Consider the following 23768-nt stretch of genomic DNA (forward strand, 5'->3'; position numbering starts at 1 on the left):
TAATAAGAATGTCACATGTACAGAAGAGGATTATATATGGCTGAAAAGTAACCATAAATCTGAGATTGTATCAAATAAGCCTACAAAGCATGTTAGAAGCTGATACAAGTGAAATATGCCACCGATTTGCTCTAAACTTTGAAACTGGAAAACATATTCTATCTACCATATTGGTGGGACAAAGCTCTGGGTACTAAAGGCAGGAGTATGAGAACTTGCTTTCCTTACCTAAAGTTAGAAGCATGATATTAGTTGGATAGACAATCATTATTTTAATTGCCTCATCTCCCCCTGTCAGTCCCTAGTGTTCTTATTAATAATTAGAAATGAGTGAATAGCTTCGTGCAACCCCAGTCCACGGTCCATGTCAATGCTCTCTGGCCATAGATGAGAGCTTTGAGAATATACTGAACGTCTGGGCTTTCCAACGCAAAGTTTGATGTCCTGGCCTGGCATGACATTTTGCTAGCCCGACAAATCATTAGCCAAGACTGGGATCCCGAAAAGGAAGGAAATTTTCGTAGCTCCTGTCCATGGCCAAAGAGCACTGCCTTGGACCATGGATTAGAGATGTGCGATGCGATCTGCAATAAACAGTATATATTTCCATACACCTCTATGCTGTTCAAATATTTCTCAATGCAGAGTAGTTACTCTAACAGGTATCTGTAGTAAGGACCATTTACATTTCATGTTTTCTTGTTTTTTTTTTACAAATGAATTAATTACCCTTATCCTGCCCCCCATCAAAAAAAATCCAAATTGAGCTACCAAACCAATGTCTAAATTAAAAAAAATCTGTACAGTTTAGAAGAAGTTAACCAATCCCTTCATTAACTATCTAGAGCGAAGGTAATATTGCTATCTAAAGTTACTTTCATTCTCATGAGGAGTATAACGTGAGTGTTTGATGATGCAGATTTTCCAAATTGAATGTAATTTTATGTGGAAAATCCACAGATAAAATTCATAGTATTCACAGTATTCACACAGGTCACTACACGCAGCATAAAAACAAAGCACAGCTGGCATGAGATTTCTATAAATCCCATCCACTTTGTTGGAACTGTAAGATGCTGCATTTTTTTTAACTGACCATGCTCCAATTTATTTTATTTAGTATCAAATAGCCAGCCAGTCGGATCTGTCGAAAAACGGATCTATCACGTTAGTTTTGCCACAATCTACGATGGATCCGTCGATCTGTCGAGCGTACGGATTGTGACTGATGGCAAAAAAACTGATGTATGAAAGGGGCCTTAGGGGTATGCTATGACCTTCTTGCATAAAGTGGAAGTTACTGGGCCCAATCTGTTAGTCTGATAAACCCTCATAAGCCATTTACATTGACATAAGGTCACAGATAATTAAATAAAATACCTTGATATCGGCAATGCGATGCCATTGATCCAGAGAAATCCAACTTTTTCACAATATCCTAATAATCTATTAAGCTCTGTGGGCGAAAACAGATCTCACCGAAAATCTGTCTACTTTTTCTGTGAAAAGAAGAATTAGCAGTGTGAGACAGCCAACTCTCCCGATCTACAGCTGCTAAATTTAAAATAAGCTCTCGATGCAGAGTCTCAGGGAGATCTGTGTCCGGATCATAGATCTGAACAGCTCATTTACATATTTTGAAAAATGTGGATTTACTCAGGAATAACACATCGGATTAAACATATCAAAGTAAGACTTTTGAAGTACTGCTAAAAGACTTCCCACTGGGACATAGTATGTTTTATAAATACCTGCATTTGAATCGCAGAACAGAATAACACCAATTGTTATACAATCAGATAGTGTAATTAATATATTAGGGACGCAGCGAAGGACGGCAGGATGTATATCCATGGTCTACGGGGGACTTCTGTCCATGTCGGTTGGGAGGCAACAAATTGGGGCATATGCAAGGTGGGTGGAAGATTTGGGAGAAATTGGGGAGGAGAAATAGGAGTCTATTTTGCAATATGTCATCAAAATATCTCTGAGCGAGGCAAAACGGCTATCACAATTATATGTTATATACAGAGTATATAGAACCCCCGTGTGGATGAAGAAAGTGGGAGTGAGAACAGATTCCAAGTGTCCAAAATGTACTGTGGAAGAAGCAGGGATCATGCACATGTTGTGGGAATGCCCATGTTTACAAGGGTTCTGGATCACAGTGTTAAATTTAATTCAATCAGTGATGAAAGTGAACCTACCCAGAAACCCGCTGGTGTGTGTGCTGGGGTATGTGGATAAAGTGGGGTGGATGAACAAGAGAAACTGGCAGTGGCACGATTGTTGTATGCAGCAAGGAAAATAATTGCCTTGTATTGGCTATCTGAAAAAGCACCGACACATAAGGAATTTGTTGAAAAAGTGAATTATATTATTTATATGGAGAAAAATGTTTATATTAAAAGGGGAAGGAGAACTCAATATGAGAAGATCTGGAGCAAGTGGCTGGACTTTCCAGGATTAGCGTAATTTGATCTACTGAAAGATAGGATATTTAGACTATAGGTAGGAAAGGAAAGATCGCAGTGGCTGAGAAATAAGGAGGGCAGGTCATTATGTGAATAAAGAGGGATGTAGAGAGTGGAGGGGTGAGACGGTCAACCGGAAGAGGGAGGGGGGGGGGGAGGGGAGGGAGGGGAGGGGGTATGTGTGAGGACTACCCTCACAATTTGTTGTTATGTTTATGAAAGTTTTAAAATGCAATAAAAATTTATCTGATTTAAAAAAAAAACATATCAACGTATAATTTTATTCATCTTCCTATGACTTCCATGCCCATATAGACGGCTTAGAACGGTTGAGCCTACTGACAGATTCCCTTTAAATCCCTCTTGTTCCCTGCAATTTGTCCTGGAATGAGCTTTTGACTCCTCTATAAACTTCTGTACAGGGGAGACAGGCAGAGAGAGCAAAATAAAATTTCACCAACAGTTAGCCCCCTTAAGGGAAGTGTGAGTGTAGTGATATACAGTCATATGAAAAAGTTTGGGCACCCCTATTAATGTTAACCTTTTTTCTTTACAACAATTTGGGTTTTTGCAACAGTTATTTCAGTTTCATATATCTAATAACTGATGGACTGAGTAATATTTCTGGATTGAAATGTGGTTTATTGCACTAACAGAAAATGTGCAATCCGCATTTAAACAAAATTTGACCGATGCAAAAGTATGGGCACCCTTATCAATTTCTTGATTTGAACACTCCTAACTACTTTTTACTAACTTACTAAAGCACTAAATTGGTTTTGTAGCCTTATTGAGCTTTGAACTTCATAGGCAGGTGTATCCAATCATGAGAAAAGGTATTTAAGGTGGCCACTTGCAAGTTGTTCTCCTATTTGAATCTCCTATGAAGAGTGGCATCATGGGCTCCTCAGAACAACTCTCAAATGATCTGAAAACAAAGATTATTCAACATAGTTGTTCAGGGGAAGGATACAAAAAGTTGTCTCAGAGATTTAAACTGTCAGTTTCCACTGTGAGGAACATAGTAAGGAAATGGAAGAATACAGGTACAGTTCTTGTTAACGTAGGAAGGGGAAAAGTTGGACCCAGCACCAATTCCAAATTTATGTAAAAATCAAACTTCTTTATTAATACATGGTTAAAAAATTCTTATATGAAGACCATGGTGAAGAATATGAAACATAGCACTTTACGCGTTTCGGACTTCATAAATTTAAAAACAAATAAACTAGTCCTTAATCTACTTATGATTAAGGACTAGTTTATTTGTTTTTAAATTTATGAAGTCCAAAACGCGTAAAGTGCTATGTTTCATATTCTTCACCATGGTCTTCATATAAGAATTTTTTAACCATGTATTAATAAAGAAGTTTGATTTTTACATAAATTTGGAATTGGTGCTGGGTCCAACTTTTCCCCTTCCTACGTTACCTGCTGGCTGGTTTGGACTTACCAGCGGACCACGTGCATCCCTAGGATCTTATGGCTTCGGGTGTCAGGTGAGCTGAAAATCTCTTTTTTCTTCCCACAGTTCTTGTTAAGCCCAGAAGTGGCAGGCCAAGAAAAATATCAGAAAAGCAGAGAAGAAGAATGGTGAGAACAGTCAAGGACAATCCACAGACCACCTCCAAAGACCTGCAGCATCATCTTGCTGCAGATTGTGTCAATGTGCATCGGTCAACAATACAGTGCACGTTGCACAAGGAGAAGCTGTATGGGAGAGTGATGCAAAAAAAGCCGTTTCTGCAAGCACGCCACAAACAGAGTCACCTGAGGTATGCAAAAGCACATTTGGACAAGCCAGTTACATTTTGGAAGATGGTCTTGTGGACTGATGAAACAAAGATTGAGTTGTTTGGTCATACAAAAAGGCGTTCTGCATGGAGGCAAAAAAACACGGCATTCCAAGAAAAGCACTTGCTACCTACAGTAAAATTTGGTGGAGGTTCCATCATGCTTTGGGGCTGTGTGGCCAATGTCGGCACCAGGAATCTTGTTAAAGTTGAAGGTTGCATGGATTTAACTCAGTATCAGCAGTTCTTGACAATAATGTGCAAGAATCAGTGATGAAGTTGAAGTTACGCAGGGGATGGATATTTCAGCAAGACAATGATCCAAAACACCGCTCCAAATCTACTCAGGCATTCATGCAGAGGAACAATTACAATGTTCTGGAATGGCCATCCTAGTCCCCAGACCTGAATATCATTGAACATCTGTGGAATGATTTGAAGCGTGCTGTCCATGCTCTGCGACCATCAAACTTAAGTGAACTGGAATTGTTTTGTAAAAAGGAATGGTCAAATATACCTTCATCCAGGAACTCATTAAAAGCTACAGGAAGCGACTAGAGGCTGTTATTTTTGCAAAAGGAGGATTTACAAAATATTAATGTCACTTTTATGTTGAGGTGCCCATACTTTTGTACCGGTCAAATATTGTTTAAATGCGGATTGCACATTTTCTGTTAGTAGAATAAACCTCATTCCAATCCAGAAATATTACTGAGTCCATCAGTTATTAGATATATGAAACTGAAATAGCTGTTGCAAAAACCCAAATTGTTGTAAAGAAAAAAGGTTAACATTAATAGGGGGTGCCCAAACTTTTTCATATGACTGTATAATATATGCATATATATTATTAAAACGTTACAAATCTAAAATAGAGTAAAAATTTTGGGAGCAATCCTAAAGTTTGCTTTCATAGTGTTGTTTGCTGTACCACTAAGATACAAAGTGAAAAAAACACCATAAATACTGTAATGGTCATTTAAAGAGTAAAGGCCGCTTTACACACAGAGATAAATCTGCGGCAGATCTGTGGTTGCAGTGAAATTGTGGACAATCAGTGCCAGGTTTGTGGCTGTGTACAAATGGAACAATATGTCCATGATTTCACTGCAACCACAGATCTAACAAAGATTTATCTCTGTGTGTAAAGTGGCCTTAACCGTCATCTAAGTTTTATTACATAAATCAATACTAGTACAATTGAATATAACACACATTGTCATATATCTTACCAGACAAATCTGCGCCTTTCTCTGCCAGGACTGATTATTTATTTTTAAAATTCCCAATTCTAGGATAAAATCTGTATTCAGGGAAGACAGATATTACATTTCTGAGCTAGTAAATGACTGTTGTTGCTGATAAGATTCTATGTAGAGCTTATGCTCCACCTCTATATCCCACCTACATAAAATCTTATCAGTAAGAAAGGTCAAATTCAAAATCAGTAATTAGTGATGGGCGGACTCGGACTATAAAAGTCTGGATCTGCATGGTTTCAAAAGTATCTAGGTGCTGGTGCCAGGCCTGGAGTTCTCAGGGAATTCCAGCTAATGATCGAGGTGCAGCAACTAGGGAAATAAAAATAAGAAAAGGAAAACTAAAAATAAAGCAAGTGCGCTATACTTACCAAGTCTCCAAGCGGCTTAAACTGCTGTCGTGGCCGCTGACTCTTCTTCCAGGGCTGCTCATAATTGCTCATCCATATTCACTGCTTCCCCCGCCCACCAGCAGTCCTGGCGTCTGTGATTGGTTGAAATCAGACGCGCCACCAGCCTGTGTGACAGCATCTGACTGCTTGCGATCACAGACCCTGTCTGCGTTTCATTATCATGGTATAAATATAAATAAGTAAATAAAAAATTGGTTTGGGTCCCTCATATTATGATAACGAGCACAGATAAAACATTTGGTTACAGGCTGCGGCTCCCAGCTGTGCAATTATCTTGCCTGTTTATTGAAATAAGAGGAACCGCATGCGGCTTTTTTTAATTTAAATGAATAACACAGGTCTGCGACTAAAAAGCTGTTTGATTATTTTCATCTAATTTCCATGTATTTTGGTGTGCTGAAAATGAAAAAAATATTGAAAAAAATCCTGGATGTCAGGATTTGCCACAAAATGCAAAATTCTCTTCAAATTTAATAAAAAGTCAAAATTACTATTAATTAATTCACATCAATGCATTTATGATATATAATGCCAAAAAATATAACTTTCAAAGAAAAGAACTTTCAGAGTGAGCTAATGAAACCAGCATCAACATTTTGCAAGCTGAATGAGCGGGCTCTGACATGCCCGGGCTTGTTTCAATTGTTTTATCTTTGTTCTCACCTGTTCTCACTTTTTAATCTCAGTTCGTGTTAGCTCTTCATATTCAACCGTATTTCCCAAAATTAGCATTATGGCTCAGCGGAAGTGTATTGATTCGCCTGACAGTTTCTGTTACATTTGTGGTGAATATACAGTGTTGAAGCAACAGCTGAATATTACAGACTTTGTGAAAAAAGTATACTTCGCATATTTCAGACTAAAGCTTGGAGATCAAGATAAAGCTTGGGCGCCTCATAAATTGTGCAAACGGTGTGTTGAGGACCTCCGAAATTGGTTCAAGGGTAAGAAAAAAGCTTTCTGTTATGGGATTCCTATGGTATGGCAAGAGCAAAAGAACCATAGTGACGATTGTTACTTTTGTTCATGCGATGTGAAAGGGTATAATTCAAAATGGAAGCATTCCATTTCATACCCCAATATTCACTCAGCAATTCATCCCATACCCCATGGCACAGATATACCAGTACCCAAGGCCCCTGCTACCTTGGAAGAGATAACTATGTCCGATGAAGGTGGAGTCATACCTGAACCAGATGAATCAAGTTCTGACTTTGAAGATGATACAAGACCAAAATAGTTTTCCCAGGAGGAGATGAATGATTTGGTAAGAGACTTAAATCTTCCCAAAGATGCCGCTGAGTTACTCGGCTCAAGGCTCAAAAGCAAGAATTTATTGTTGCCAGAAGTGTCTTTTTCATGATTCAGACATCGTGAAGACAAGTTCGTTCCTTACTTTGCCCAGGAAGATAACTTGGCTTATTGCATCAATCTCGAAGGTTTGATGGGTCAATTCAAAATCCAACATGATTCAGCGCAATGGTGTCTTTTTATAGATTCTTCAAAAAGAAGTCTCAAAGCAGTTTTACTCCACAACAGTGGTTTTTATGCTTCCATCCCTGTAGGTCATTCCGTACACCTCAAGGAAACCTACGAGAACTTGGATTTGGTTCTTCGTAAACTTAAATATGAAGACCATGGTTGGCAAGTGTGCGGGGATTTGAAAGTCTTGTGCATGCTGTTCGGGCAGCAAGCTAGGTATACCAAATACCCTTGTTTTCTGTGTCTATGGGACAGTCGAGACCGACAAAATCACTGGACCAAGAAGAATTGGCAGCCGAGGGTGCTCACAGTTGGTGAAAAAAATGTCCTCCGAGAAACTTTGGTTCCACCCCATAATGTTCTTCTACCACCTCTCCACATCAAATTGGGATTGATGAAGCAATTTGTAAAATCACTTCCAAAAGATGGAGAATGCTTCAAATACTTGGTCGCCAAGTTTCCAGGCAAAATTGAAGGAAGGTGTGTTCATCGGACCAGACATTATAAGGCTTATAGCTGATCAAGAGTTTATCAATACCATGACGCATCCTCAAAAAGAAGGATGGATTGCATTTAAAGAGGTCGTAGAGAAATTTTTAGGCAATAACAAAGACGCTGACTACAAACAAATCGTCGGACAAATGCTGAAAGCATTTCAAGCTTTAGGTTGCCTGATGAGTTTGAAAGTGCATTTCCTCCATTCCCACCTTGACAACTTTCCTGAAAATTTGGGAGCTGTGAGTGAAGAGCAAGGTGACCGATTCCACCAAGACATTAAAGAGATGGAAAGAAGATACCAGGGAAGATGGAGCATTACAATGATGGCAGACTACTGTTTTACTGTGTGTTAGTGAGCTCATTGCAGTTAAAAAAAAATATTTTCATGAAACATTTGTAATAAAAAAAAATTTCTGAGTCTATTTTCATTTATTGTGAGATATTGTCTTATTTAACATAGTTACTTAAATTGTCAGAAAATGTGATGTCCTATGACAAAACGGAGGTCATTTTCGGATTCGGCACACTCAAAAATATACAGATTACGTGGAATAACCAAAACAGCTCTCGAAAAAATTTTTTTGCAAACCTGTGTAATTTAAAAAAGCGACATGTCACCCCCCCAATTTTGATACCCAGCCAAGATAAAGCCTGACAGCTGAGGGCTGACATTCTCAGGCTAAGGAGACCCATACTTATTGAGCCCCAAGCCTAAAAATAGCAACCTGCAGCCGCCCAGGATTGCCGCATTCATTAGATGCAACAATCCCAGAACTTTAATCGGCTCTTCCTGATTGCCCTGGTGCAGTGGCAATCTTGGTAATAAAGGGTTAATAACAGTTCACAGCTGCCACTGAGCCCTAAATTAGCAATAGGGGGTGTATTAGTCTCTCCCATTACTAATCTGTAAGTGAAAAGAAATAAACACAAACACCCAAAAATTTATTTATTTTGAAATAAAAGACAAAAAAAAACCCACACTCTTTCATCCCTTTATTACCCCAAAAATATCCCTGATGGTAAGCCACATGAGGTTCCACAACGTTCCTGGCTCTGCTACTTCTGAAGTGACAGGGGGCAGCCATAGAACATGACCACCTGCTGTAACTTCAGGCAGAAACTGAGTCTCAGCGATCAGCGGTGACATCACTCAGGTTAGTTGTGGTCACAACTGGAGGTTCCTATGATCCTCCATCCGCAGGTAACTTCACATCAAGTGACTTCATGAAAATTAATGACCTGAGGTAAGGTTACCTGTGATCACAGGTGGGGGACCATGGGAACCTCCAGCTGTGACCAAAACGAACCTGAGAGACATCCCCACTCATCGCTCATTGTTCTATGGCCGTGCTCTGTGCCTTCAGATGTAGCAGAGCTGGATTACGTCGGACTTCGGTACTTTTGGGGTTAAGAAATTGGTGAAAGAGGGTGTTTTTTTGTATTTTATTTCAAATAAAGGACTTTTTTGGTGTTTGTGTTTATTTATTTTCACTTACAGATTAGTAATGGGGGGTCTCATAAATACATATGCTGGACCAATTCCGGGCCAGAATTGTTTTTTTAAGTGCAGTTAGTCCAGCCGATCTTGGATAACTGCAAGTTCGCCCACCAGTATCAGTAATGCAATCTATGCTAATCAGTAGTAGGTTTGTGACTGGACTACGAGGCACAGGGCACTTTGTCCCATAGTAATCTCCTGTTAATAAAACACTGATTGTATAGAAACAGAAAAACAGTAAGTGATAGACCAGTAAGTGATAGATTGCTGGAAACATTACATAGCAAAAAGCTGCTGACAGATTCCCTTTAATTGTATATAATAAAAATGGATTTAATTTCAAGAAATGAGAATGGATACTAAATGTTTGTTCATCAACATACTGTAGCTCATATTAAAGGTGTGCAGCAACTGAGAACCGGAGGAACTGAATAGCAACTGAAGGCCTTCATTCCTAAGAGAGCTGTTTAGACCTTGTATAACTTCACTTGGTTCCATGAGATGATAGGAGAAAATCCTACCACAGTACAACCCTGTTCTCAGCATGTAATGAGCTCTTGTGGGAGTTGCATCTAAAATTAGACATTCTTTTACCACCTACATCATACCTCCCAACATTTGTTGAACAGAAAGAGATACAAATTATGCGGCTTGGAAATAGTGCTTGAGATCCTGATTGACTCCCATTATACTTGAGTACTCGAGTCACATCCATCTGAGCATCAAACTACTTATTATGAGTGCCGAGCACCCGAGCATAGTAGTGCTCACTAATCACTAGTGAACATATATAAAATAGACTTTAAAAAAGGTGCAAATTAAATTTAGGATAGGGGCAAATTAAAAACAAGTTAAAAATACCAAACTAGACAAAAAAGGTGCACATGCAATAATGAATAGGGTCCTAGTCTTTTTGTAGACCTCAATTCTTCTCTATAAGAGTCTTCTTGATGACCACTCCAAGTTGCTAAAACCGTAAAGGCACAAAAACTGACAAGCTCAGGAACAAAAAATAAAAAATGGCAGATTCAGGAGAACTGGAGCATTTACTGTAGGTACCAACTACATATTTATGGCAGGTGACAAGTCCTCTATACATTTGGACTTACTTTTCACCTGAAAAATGGGCTTGTATAGCATGGAGTTGGCAGAATTAAGCCAATTAGATTTTTCTAAACCCTGAGCTTGGTGCACTGATGCTTACGGTACAGTTTACAAACAGCCTATGAATGACATTTTCCTCAACTCAGTTTTACAATATTCCGTGAAGCAGAAAATAAGTTCTAGGGTGGATTTATTAGAAAAGAACATGTGTCACTGCCTAGAGAGACAGCATGAAATAAGCTTTCAATGATTAATAAATACACTGAACATACCAGCTCATTATTTCCCTTGCGTTTTGTACTACAATGGATGGCTAATTTTATGTTTAATGACAATAACTGGATTAAAACAACATAACAAGATGTGCAAACCTCTGACTGCTAATAGGTTTTCCTATGAACAATAATAAGTGGTCTTCTTTGGGCCTTGTTCTCTTGACTCTTTCTTTGGAGAGTGACTGCACCTTCTGTGATGGAATCGAAGGACCTGATTCCATGTTCCTGGAGTTGTGGGGTTCCTCACAGACTCCACACTGTTCAGGTATTTATGGCATATTAAATTTACATGTCTCAATATTTTTTTAATGGAAAAACCACATATTATTTGTGTGCAATTTACCCAGGAGCAGTACTACTTTAAAATATTATAGTGCTCCCTATTGTCTAGTATATGGCATGGTATTACAATAGTATCGGTCAAAAAAATTATTAGCTAATTGCCATATTGGTTACTGGTTTTCTGGAGATCCATAAATGAAGCTGTACGGTTGGCATTTTACTGTCACAAAAAGTCATATGTAAAACAGGGAGACCGATTCTTTGGTGTTGCTTGCCTGAGTGCAATGTGCATAACTCATTAAGGCTAAGTTCACATGTCTAGTAATCAGCCGTTAGAGTGGATCCAGCAGAGATCTGCTGGCAGAAAAGTTTGTGCAAATACAACTTTTTTATCCATTTTGAAAAAATATATTTTTGCAGGATCCATTTTTTCAACTTTGAAGTCAATTGAAAAAGTATCCATTAACGGTTTACTACTTATCTTCCATTTGAAACCGATCCAGAAAGAAAAAAAACAAATCCTTTACAAATGAAAAAAACAAAATGGATTTCTAAGTATCAATCTATTAATGAATCCTTTCCCCACAGATTCCAATGTTAAAAAAATGGATCCTGCAAAAATTAATTTTTTCAAAAAAATTGGGCATGCACCAACTTTTTTGCCAATGGATTGCTGCTGGATCCGTTCTAAATAATGATTACAGGACACGTGATCTTAACTGTGATCTGTTAACTGGAAACATTCCTGGCTAGTAAAAGACAAGAATATATTTGTGAAGCAAGTTACAGCACAAAAGCATAACTTTGACCTAAATTTGGTGCCCTCATCCATGTTCAACCTATGCTACATCCCTATTAGCGTAGCTGTCCGAGAGTGTTGTATGTACGCCAAATGGGCAATATTTTTGCACAACTTCCGAGTTGTACCAAAAATTACTGCGACTAATTAAGGTGTTTTAAACCAGAATTAAGGTATTTAGTAAATTGGTTCCCTTATGTTTTTCTTACTCCACGGCTATCTGTATGTGCCCCCAAGGAAGACCACCTTTCAGAAAAAAAATATTGCAATAGATTAATCTAGTTGGTTGTTTTATTTTCTATGTTAAATTAATCTGGTTATTTAGGAATATCTGCTAAATAACCCTTTTCCTGGACAGAAATATAAGAAAAAAAAATCATATATCGCATTTAGTTATCTTCTGAAAGTAAACACTTAGCACACAATGAAAATTTTATCCAGCACTCTACACTTATGGGTGCCTTCATGCAATTTTGCATCAAAACATAATATTTTGGTAATATACCTATAAATTTATGTTGTATCTAAAAGTCTTGTAAATTGCTAGAAGTGGGGTGGATCATGTATTACTAGGAACATTTTTGAAGTCACCTTTTTAGGGTATGTTTTTGTGTCCTGCCATTGAGCTTTGTGCCAAATTTATCAAAATGTTACTTGGAATATGATGAATTTGACACAAATTTAATACAACACAAGAATTTGTAAAAGGAGTAAAAGAAAACATTAAAGAGGACCACCAACCAGGATTTTCCTATATAAACTAAAGCCATTGCTATACTGGTGCTATCATGGTGATTCTATACATACCTTTAGTTGTGAGATCGGATATATACTTTCTGAAATATAGGCAAGTAAATTTTGTGAAATTCACTGTTATCAGATGATAGGTGCAACGGAATATCTAATAGGTGGGTCGGGTTTTGCTAGTTATTTCCGCCCCTGTCTGCCTGCCTGTCCTTCCTCCCTCCTGTGTCTGTTATTACAGGGGGAGGAAGGACAGGGGGGAGGAAGGAAAGGCAGGCAGACAGGGGTGGAAATACATAGCAAAACCCAACCCACCTATTAGATATTCAGTTGCACCCATCAATCAAATAATAGTGAATTTCACAAACTTTACTTGCCTATATTTCAGAAGGCATACATCCGATCTCACAACTAAAGGTATGCTTGCTATCAGCATGATAGCGCCAGTATAGCACTGGCTTTATTTCATTTAGGATAAACCTGGTGGTGGCACCTCTTTAAGAGGTTTCAGAAATACATTTCTATTTTTGCATCCGTAATGGTATAAACTAATAAAATATCACATTATTTTGCAAAAATTCTGAATGGTGTAAGAAATAAATAAATAAAAAACAGAATTGTCAGGTCACATTACCTTAAAATACAAAAAATGACACCAGTATAAAAGGTCTAGGTCTCATATACAAATTGAAAAATAGGAAATGTGCCTTTTTCGAATATGAGGAGGAAGATATTCATATAAGCATCTTCAAGTCATTTCACCATAAAGATTCTATCTGATATTTTTATATTTTTAAAATAAAAACCTCATCCTTTTATTTACTGTACACCTTTTGATGTCTATTAGCTTTGCCTCTCAATACAAAACATAAATAAAGAATATACCAGTAAAATCCTCCATAATAGTATACGGTAAATAAAATGCATTTCTTCAGCCATGAAGCTAATAATTCAGGAATCTTTTCCTGCCTAGGAATCTACGCCACCAAGGAAGTGAAGTAGATTTTTTTAAAAAGTCACAAGTCATAAATTTGTCTTATAATATAACATCTATCACAGTTTAGATAGAAAATAGATGGAAAATGTCACAAATGAATAGTAAATTTGGTACACGACAAAATAAAAACACAAAAAGGGGCACAGTACACTAATCATAAAATTCATGTAATATGATGTCAAACGATAGATGTAGAACGAAATGTAAGACTCACAAAACAATGCGGAGTTTAAGAATTGAATCAAGACATAATTCAATATCAATCATAATATTGAAAAAAGAAGCATCCCTCGCTAGAGCAGCGGAAAGTGAGTATACAGTACAGGATTTTATCATTTTTATCTGAAGCAAGAAAATGAAATTTATTCATGGAAAACCTTCTGAAAAAGAGAGTTGAGACTAATATGAGGAAAAGAAAGCAGAGATACAACAATGTGCAGTTTTGGCTTAGTTGCCTAAATTACTTGTCCGACTGGAAGGGATAAAATTTGGTGTTATTATGGGAAATGAGAGTGAAGAGGATGAATTCCAAAGCAAGAATAAAAGGAATACGATATGTAATAAATGTGTAATAGATATACTACAGGAGTTTAATGGTGACTGTCCGCTATCTACTGAATCATGGAGAATTGAAAGAAGAGAACTCCCTCTGCTGTCAGCATTCAATGGCATGATTAAACTTAGTAGGCCAAGCAAAGACTATATGACTAATGCATGCACTAAAATATAAAATTTGCCAATTAATTGCTAATTAATGTTGTTATTGGGAGAGGGAAAAGTAGCTAATACTTAAAAGGGGCACAGTGCTGGTTAATTAATTTATAGTCTGGATGATGGGTTGCATAATCACTAATTATATGTTAATGGCGCAGTGCATATTTGTATTCAGCAACTCATTGTGGGTTTCTTTTACAGGAAATATATGTACTGTATGTATAAATATTTATATGTGTCCCTTTTATTTTCAGTGGTGCAGTGATAAGTGCGGCAAACTCTGCAATGACCACATCACAGTTTATGGCTGTCAACAAGAGATGGCAGCAGTAAGTAACTGGATGCAAATATTTATTCTGTATCTGTACCATGCAAAGGCCCATTTACACATTTGACTAAATGACCGCTGATTGGTAAAACATTAGCAATCGGTAGTTGTTTAATAACTTGATTAAACATGCAGACTGCAGTAAACGATGTCCATTGAGCAATCTGTAATAGATCATTAATTGAACATAGGCTGCCATTGTTCCCGTCAGCATGAGTCTTGTTTACAGAGAACAATGCTGTCCTGATGACTTTGGAATAGCGGGTAACTGGGTCTCCTAAGCTGACCCTTAAGCTAGAAGATCCAAAGCTATCCCTAATCTCAGGGATACTCCTGATGGTGGTGAAACCTAAAGCCTGCTTTACACGAGACGATAGATTGTGCGATAGCACAATCGATTGCACCCGCCACCGTCGTTTTTGCGTCACGGGCAATTAGTTGCCCATGGCACACAAACTCGTTTAACCCCCGTCACACGTATTTACCTTCCGGACGACCTCGCTGTGGGTGACGAACGTCCACTTCCTGGAGTGGGCGGGACGTTCGGCGTCACAGCGACGTCACACGGCAGGCGGCCAATAGAAGCGGAAGGGCGGAGATGAGCGGGATGTAAACATCCTGCCCATCTCCTTCCTTCCATTAAGCCGTCAGGTGCTGCGGGAGGCAGGTAAAGCTGCTGTTCATCGTTCCCGTGGTATCACACGGAGCAACATGTGATGCCACGGAAACGATGATCAACCGCCGCCATTTTAATTAAACAATTTTATGAAACCTAGCGACGAGTACATGACTCACGATTTGTGAGCGATACTGCATCGCTAGGAGGTGTCACACGAAACCACGTCGTGCAGTATGCCGGATGTGCGTCACGAAAACCGTGACCCCAACGACATATCGCACAATCTATCGTCTCGTGTAATGCCCGCTTAAGTCTCCTTCCTGGCCTTCCTCCTGACCAGTCCTGATCTAATTACCCCCCCCCCCCAGTCTCGTGCAGGGAAGGATTGGACAGGAGTGTATTGAAACCACAGCTAAAGACAGACAAGGGAAAAAACAAAACTCTGTCACACAGCACACACACATACAAGACAGGAATATAAGACATTCAGGAGAAACAAGAGCAAGAAAGAAGTACAAAACAGGGATACACTCGATAACTGCACCAAGCCAAAAACACCACTAAACACAACTTCACCAGAGAGAGTCTGGGTCATCACACCTCACCGACCAACACAGAATGAACTGTAGCTGGCATGGGTAGAAGTATAAATATGATCGGCAAATTTTGTGCCGGCAAAGTTTGTGCAAAACTGTGTGACAACTGCACTGCAGAGAACAATGATCTTATGCGCTGTGCAAAAGATAATTTTGCCTGCTGAACGAGCATTTTCCTCACTCTTAAGGTGATAAGATCCTGTTTACACTATAAAGGCCCCGTCACACTAAGCAACATCGCTAGCAACATCGCTGCTAACGAACAACTTTTGTGACGTTGCTAGCGATGTTGCTGTGTGTGACATCCAGCAACAACCTGGCCCCTGCTGTGAGGTCGTTGGTTGTTGCTGAATGTCCTGGGCCATTTTTTAGTTGTTGCTGTCCTGCTGTGAAGCACAGATCGCTGTGTGTGACAGCGAGACAGCAACAACGAAATGTGCAGGCAGCAGGAGCCGGCTTCTGCTGAGGCTGGTAACCACTGTAAACATCGGGTAACCAAGAAGCCCTGTCCTTGGTTACCCGATATTTACCTTTGATACCAGCCTCTGCCGCTCTCACTGCATGTGCTGCCGGCTCCTGCTCTGTGCACATGTAGCTAGCTGCAGGACACATCGAGTTAATTAACCTGATGTGTCCTGCAGCTAGGAGAGCAAGGAGCCAGCGCTAAGCATTGTGCGCTGCTCCCTGCTCTGTGCACATGTAGCTGCAGCACACATCGGGTAATTAACCCGATGTGTGCTGTAGCTAGGAGAGCAGGGAGCCAGCGCTAAGCGGTGTGCACTGCTCCCTGCTCTCTGCACATTTAGCTGCAGCATACATCGGGTAATTAACCCGATGTGTGCTGTAGCTAGGAGAGCAGGGAGCCAGCGCTCAGTGTGCGCTGCTCCCTGCTCTCTGCACGTGTAGCTCCGTGCAGTGGTAACCAAGGTAAATATCGGGTTGGTTACCGATATTTACCTTAGTTACCAAGCGCAGCATCTTCCACGCGGCGCTGGGGGCTGGTCACTGGTTGCTGGTGAGCTCACCAGCAACTCGTGTAGCCACGCTCCAGCGATCCCTGCCAGGTCAGGTTGCTGGTGGGATAGCTGGAGTGTCGCAGTGTGACAGCTCACCAGCAACCTCCTAGCAACTTACCAGCGATCCCTATCGTTGTTGGGATCGCTGGTAAGTTGCTTAGTGTGACTGGACCTGAAGAGTATATCTTAACAACACTTGTTATTATCTTTCAGTATGAAAGATTTATTTGCAGAGAGGTGATGGGAGTAACACATTTGTCTGCAATAGAAACTCCCCTATATGTAAAGCACTGTCCATTAGCATATAGGGTCATCCCTTGTTATGTTCAGTGCAATACGTAAATGAAAGTTTTTCCCTTATTCCATAGTATTCCTCCTTGTTATGTGTAGGCCTGTCCCTTATTACATAATACTCTCTAAAGCTATGTATAGCACTCTACGTAACGGAAAAAAAATTGCCTCCTTACATCTACAGGTGTGCACCAGAACACCTGTGTGTTCATCACGTACCTGTCACATGACCTTCCAAAAATATCATGTGATATGGAACATGGTACATTAGGTGCTAGGGTGCTCACGCACCCTTAAGTTCCTGGTGCCCTGACTATGCTTCATCAGCTCCTATCTGTCATACCTTATTTTCAGCCATGTACACATAGTTGAGGGGCAGCAAGATGTGTTTGATTGTGGGAGTTCGTACGTACGCCCAACAGAGCCACTGAGCATTGGGGCAAACGTGATGTGACCATAGCCATATATGTTCTGCAGGACTGGTACCTACAATTTTCAGTAACAGCATGGTCATATGCTGAGGTTTCCTGTATACTTTCAATTAGGGTTTGCCATGGTTACCTGGTTAGGGGTCCTCTCAGACATTCTGCCCCCTCGGATCCCTAGCTATGCCTCAGGTAGGAATAAACCATATACAGTATCTGCACATAGGAAAAATGTGCCAACACATAAATGACAGCACTGCAGCACAAAACGCCTCTCTTTGCAATATATATGCAAACTTCTGAAAGTTTCGAAGGAAATCTGTCACTAGATTATGTCACCCTATATAATGGCAGCATAAAGAATTGACAGAGACTCTGATACCTGCGATATGTCCCTTTTATTTGCCGTAGATTCATAACATTACTATTAATCAGCTGCAGCATAACCCAAGATTTGGTCAAGCAATGATGTGCAAGCTTTGTAGTGTTCAATATTCGTGGACTGTCAGCCACCCTCCCCGCCAATCACTGACTAAAAGCTTGCTTTTTACAGAATAGAGAAAAAGCTGTCAATTGGGCAAAAAGTGCAATGGCAGCCTGCAGCTCATGAATACAAGGTCTCCTGTGCACTGCAACTGATAAAGACTGATAGACAAAAGTGACAAATCACTGGACTCACTGGGTCTGATTATGCTTTCCCTAAAGACCCAGTCACACACAACGACTTACCAGCGATCCCGAAAACAATGCGACCTGATAGGGATCGCTGGTAAGTCGCTGGGAGGTCGCAGGTGAGATGTCACACAGTCAGATCTTACCAGCGATGCAGAAACAATACAGGTCGCAGTAGCGACCTGTATAACGATCTCAGCAGTCACTGTGACCCTGTCACACAGTGTCACACACAGCGATGTGTCCAGCCCAGCAGGACATCGCCTTTGAAGAAAATGGCCTCGACCATTCTGCAAAGACTAGAGATCTCACAGCAGGGGCAGGATCGCTGGTAGATGTCACACATAACAAGATCGCTAACGGGATCGCTACTGCGTCACCAAAACTGTGACTCAGCTGCGATCTCGCTAGCGATCTCGTTATGTGTGACTGTACCTTTAGGGGTGCTTCACACATAGCGAGATCGCTACCGAAATCGCTGCTACGGCACGGTTTTGGTGACGCAACAGTGACCTCATTAGCGATCTCGCTGTGTGTGACACTGAGCAGCGATCTGGCCCCTGCTGTGAGATCGCTGCTTGTTACACACAGCCCTGGTTCGTTTTCTTCAAAGCCGCTCTCCCGCTGTGACACACAGATCGCTGTGTGTGACAGCGAGAGAGCGACGAAATGAAGCGACCATGGAGCAGGAGCCGGCATCTGGCAGCTGTGGTAAGCTGTAACCAGGGTAAACATCGGGTAACCAAGGTGGTTACCCGATATTTACCTTAGTTACCAGCCTCCGCAGCTCTCACGCTGCCTGTGCTGCCGGCTCCGGCTCTCTGCACATGTAGCTGCAGTACACATCGGGTTAATTAACCCGATGTGTACTGTAGCTAGGAGAGCAAGGAGCCAGCGCTAAGCAGTGTTCGCGGCTCCCTGCTCTCTGTACATGTAGCTGCAGTACACATCGGGTTAATTAACCCGATGTGTACTGTCGCTAGGAGAGCAAGGAGCCAGCGCTAAGCAGTGTGCGCGGCTCCCTGCTCTCGCGGTTATGATCGCTGCTTCGGCTGCTGTGTTTGACAGCTAAGCAGCGATCATAACAGTGACTTACAAGGTCGCTGTTACGTCACAGAAAATGGTGACGTAACAGCGACCTCGTTGTCACTGTCGCTTAGTGTGAACCAGCCCTTAGACAGGATAACATAAACCCCATGACAGATTCCCTTCAATTGCTGAGATAATTTGTAAGGTGATAAATATTGGTCTGTCCTAGCTGTTAGCAATTTATTTTCCAAGACAGAAATTATATTCCCTAGTGGAGCCATGAGTGCAGTGACCCATGACTCAGCTATATAGGACAAGACGGGGGTTCAAAAATAGTTTGGATGAGTTTAGAAAGTGTGGTACAAATAGTTCAAAGCGAGGAAAAGGTGGGGAGGAGTTGGGAAAACAGCAGGACTATATATAGTGGGAAGGGGTGGTGGCATATTAGTTTGGCACCACTGTGAAAAGGTCCCACCTGTCTCCTTTTAATCACCTCAATCCTGCAATACCCGGTGTCTGATTTTAGCAGTGAATGAGATCTTGGCGTGGCTGCTCTCTGCTGCCTGCGGCTTTGGTGAGGATGTGACATCTGTGGAACAGCTCATGTACAGATCTTGACCACCGTTTGCTGCCCCTTCAGTGGCGCGCCCTGAGGAAGTCACACAAGACGAAATGCACGTCGGGGACTGATGCACACAGGTTTACTTGGCCACATACCACGTAATATACATGGACTATAGTTCAAACTATTGCTTTGGTTATTAATGCTCATATTGTATCACTACAGCTTCTGATTAACTCAGCATATAAGCAGAGGCCACTGTGCCTATACATTTTCCTATTCTGCTATTATCACTCATATATATATATATTTCTACCATACCAATTCATGACTGTAATCATGCCATATGTCATTGTATTTAAATATTGCCATGACACTGATCATTTATTATAACTTATAACTACAGTGACTAGCTGTTTCATGATTTTAGTCATTACATTATGAATCATTTGTCTGTCCTGGATGGTCCTACTTCTTGATATTATACCGTTTTGCCTTTTTCAGGAATACCCTGTCTTTTTTGCATTTTGCACATTTAAATTTATTGGATGAAATTATTATTTTATTCTTTTTAAAGAAAAATATATTTTTAAATACAATATGGTTGCTTATTGTCGCATCGCCCCCCCCCCCCATATAGGGCTCTTTCTATCTGTGAGGAACCCTTTTAGATTTCTGTACATATCGGTGACAATAATTATAGGGATTTTTTATTTTGTTAAGTACTAACCATGCAGGGTTCCCAAACATTTGCATCGGACCATTTTCCTTTTTTTGTTAAGATGAAAATATTTTTGGGGGGGCCTAAAATACAAAGGGAATCTTTATCTTTAACTTTCGTTAACTTTAACTTTATTCTTTTTAGGGATCATTTCATCTTCCTCAACTGTTCACAATAACAGTAATTTTGACCAGGATGCCCAACCTTTTGCATGGGACTATAACTCTTTAAGGACGTAGTCAATTTTTGGTTTTGTTTCAATTATTTTAGATTTTAGATTTTTTCCGCTGACATAGGCGTATTAGCACTTCTTTTTTGTAGAAGAGTTGTAATTTTGATTGACATCATTAATTTTAGTAAATGAAAGGGAAAATAATTTCCAGCATTTCCTGGTAGACGCCAGCTATGTAAAACAGCATCCCTGTGTGGAGCAGGCTCAGCTCCTGAGCCTGCCCTAAACACTCTAATATGCTCCATGGCATTTACATACATTATGGTGTGTTAGGGGGTTAAAAGGAAAAGAGACTTACCAAGCTATCAGTGTAAGATTCAGCCTTGGCGATCGCTTCTTCTACAGCTTCTTCTGCGACACGTAAGGCCACTGAGAGGGTGTCCATCATACTGTGCCCTGAAAGAAAGAAGGTATATTCTTCAATAGTAACTTTGGAAGATTCATTGATTTCCTGTCTGTGTTTCTAGCTTTTTAGTTACCTACTGCTTGGAAGCACAATATGGAAGATTTAATACAATTTTTAGACAACGTGAACTTAGACAATCCGAAAAGTCACAAAATTTACCATAGTCGCTCATGAGGGAAGATTTTTGCATCTTTACATTGTGCAAAATTTTGACTATCAGGACAGAGTAATCGTAGTTTTAATTTTTATTTCTTAAATAGTACTTAAAAAAATAAGCAACTTTGTAATATATTTTAATAGAAAAAACAACTTCTGTCACTTCCCTAATTGATCTTTCACTCTCAATTTCCAAGTGAAATATTTATTTAATGAAGAAAGATTTCCATTACTCAGTTAAGTGATGACAGTTGGTGCTTTTCAAATTCTTTGGCGAGAGGAGGTGCATAGACGAGCAGACACACACATACTTCTGCAAGTTTTCCTGAAACGACAGCTTCATTTTCCATGGAACTCTATAATCACCAACTGTCATCCCATATTTCAGTAATGGGAAAATCTAAAATCACTGAAGACAGATTTTACCCGTGAATTGAGAATTTTGAGAAAGAATCTTAAGTCCAGGAGGAGAAAAAAGCTGATTTCTCTGATAAGATAAACAAATTGTTCTTTTCTCACATGTACTATTGATTTGTGAAAAAAAAAATGGTTATTCTTTAATTGAACTGTGCCGCCCCTGCAGCGGTCGAACTGCTCAGATCCGGGATTGCTGTGGCTCGAGGGTCTCCGGACATGGGGGTTCACGGAAACTCAAATGTAAAAGGGGGCTATTTACAGGGGATAATAGTTTGTGACGCCACCCGTGGTTTGTGGTAAGGGAGTACTGCCACTGCCAATAGGAGTACCCGGGGGAGATGGGGTGGAGCAGCCAGATAAAGTTCCCTCCACGGGTAGGGGGGTCCCCGGGACTCGGTGCAATGGTGGAGCGGGGGTGCGCAGGGCCGGCTGGAAGCAGGGGAGGACCATGTACTCACTCAGGCAACTTTGGTAGTAGTGCAGCCGCAAAGAAGACGTTGACAACAAGGTAAACCAAATCCCTGGAAGCCGCTGCCCTCCTGGGGGATCCCGTCTGGGTATCCATTCCCTGCAGTACTGCCTAATGGTTCGGAGCCTTCCTCCGCGCACAATTTGTAAAGTGTCCGTGTGGCACATAAGCCTAAAGCTGTCTGGGCCCCGCTCCCTCCTTTTTGGGATATAGGAGCTGTGCTCTCAGGAGCTCATGCTTGGCATTTCTGTGGGCTCCTTGTTTTAGAAAGCCCTATCCCCCTTGCTGCGCTAGTGCCCCTGATCTCTGAGCTTCTTGGAGACAGTCTATAAAGTCACTATCCTCCGCAGGTTAATTGTTGGGTTGCCTGAAGCTAGTCCCCGACCTAGGGTCCAGTACCCCGCCGTGCTTTCGAAACCCGGACCGGCTATTGAACTCGAGCTGTTGACCGTCCTCCAAGATTAGGTCCAGGCACCCAGTCCCAATACCCTGCAACCGGGTTTCCGACTCCTCCAGGTCCAGACCACCGTCTGCAACCCAACCTCTAAATCCCGGGGAGCCACAAACTCCCCCAGCTCCTCACTACTTGAGGGCTACTACTTTTCTGCTTGTCAGCTCTACTCTGCTCTCTACTTCCTCCCTCACTGACTTCCCCCCTCCCACCAATCTGCCAGACCCCTAGGTGGGCAGCCCTACTCCAGCTCAGCAGCCCACTGGTGTGTCTGACAGGGTGTGGTGTGAGGTGTGGTTGGAGTTTGGATGCTGATGGAGGCAGTACTATAGGTTGGGAACCCAGAACCATGGGGGGTTGAGTCCTGCACTAAGAAAAAGAGCGTGCAGCACCCTGTGATGACCTGAATAGTCCAGGGGCGTCACAGAACCACAATTTTTTCCACTATGCCATGAATTTAATCGACTGAGCTAAAAAAAAGTGTCCAAAACACATAAATATTGTGCATATTTCTGGCACATTTAGCTCATTAAATGTTCCTGCTATGTGTACAAAGCACTTCTAACATATTTATGTATTCTCTAGCATATACTGTACATTTTTTTTTGTAAGATTTCAAACCTTAATTAAATTTACTCCTTAATGACCTCCCACCATCTTATGGGAATGTGAAGTTCAGGTACTGAATCTACATTATTAAAGGGAATCTGTCAGCAGCTTTTTGCCATGTAATATGAAAACAGGAAGAGATTGGGGCTGACACACATAATTCATGATGTGTCACTTATTATGCAAAATAATAGCTGCACTCAAATAATGAGGGAAAAAACCTGAAGGATGTGAGTACTGAATATTGAAATGTGAATATGCATTACTGTCCAGAAAACATGACACATTTTTTAGAGAAAATTAGTTACTTTACAAATAAAAATGGACAAATTTACTTGAGCCCAGTTACCACACCAAGGTATAACTCTCAACTGGGTCCTAATCTAATTTCTGCCTCTCCTCATGTCAAAAATGACCTCTTATATGGGCTAGAAAAG

The 23768-nt window shown here is 40.7% G+C and overlaps 1 protein-coding gene across 3 annotated transcripts in view; it reads right to left on the minus strand.

Annotated features, from left to right (window-relative positions):
• Positions 1 to 23768, minus strand: part of MYRIP (myosin VIIA and Rab interacting protein) — an 812272-nt gene that overhangs the window by 220620 nt on the left and 567884 nt on the right. For all 3 annotated transcript variants that reach the window (XM_075315190.1, XM_075315188.1, XM_075315189.1), the window contains exon 6: positions 21122 to 21219. In XM_075315190.1, the coding sequence (XP_075171305.1) occupies positions 21122 to 21219 (98 nt within the window). The remainder of the gene's footprint in view (positions 1 to 21121; positions 21220 to 23768) is intronic.

Source organism: Anomaloglossus baeobatrachus, chromosome 6 (genome assembly GCF_048569485.1).
Source record: "Anomaloglossus baeobatrachus isolate aAnoBae1 chromosome 6, aAnoBae1.hap1, whole genome shotgun sequence".
Lineage (NCBI taxonomy): Eukaryota > Metazoa > Chordata > Amphibia > Anura > Aromobatidae > Anomaloglossus > Anomaloglossus baeobatrachus.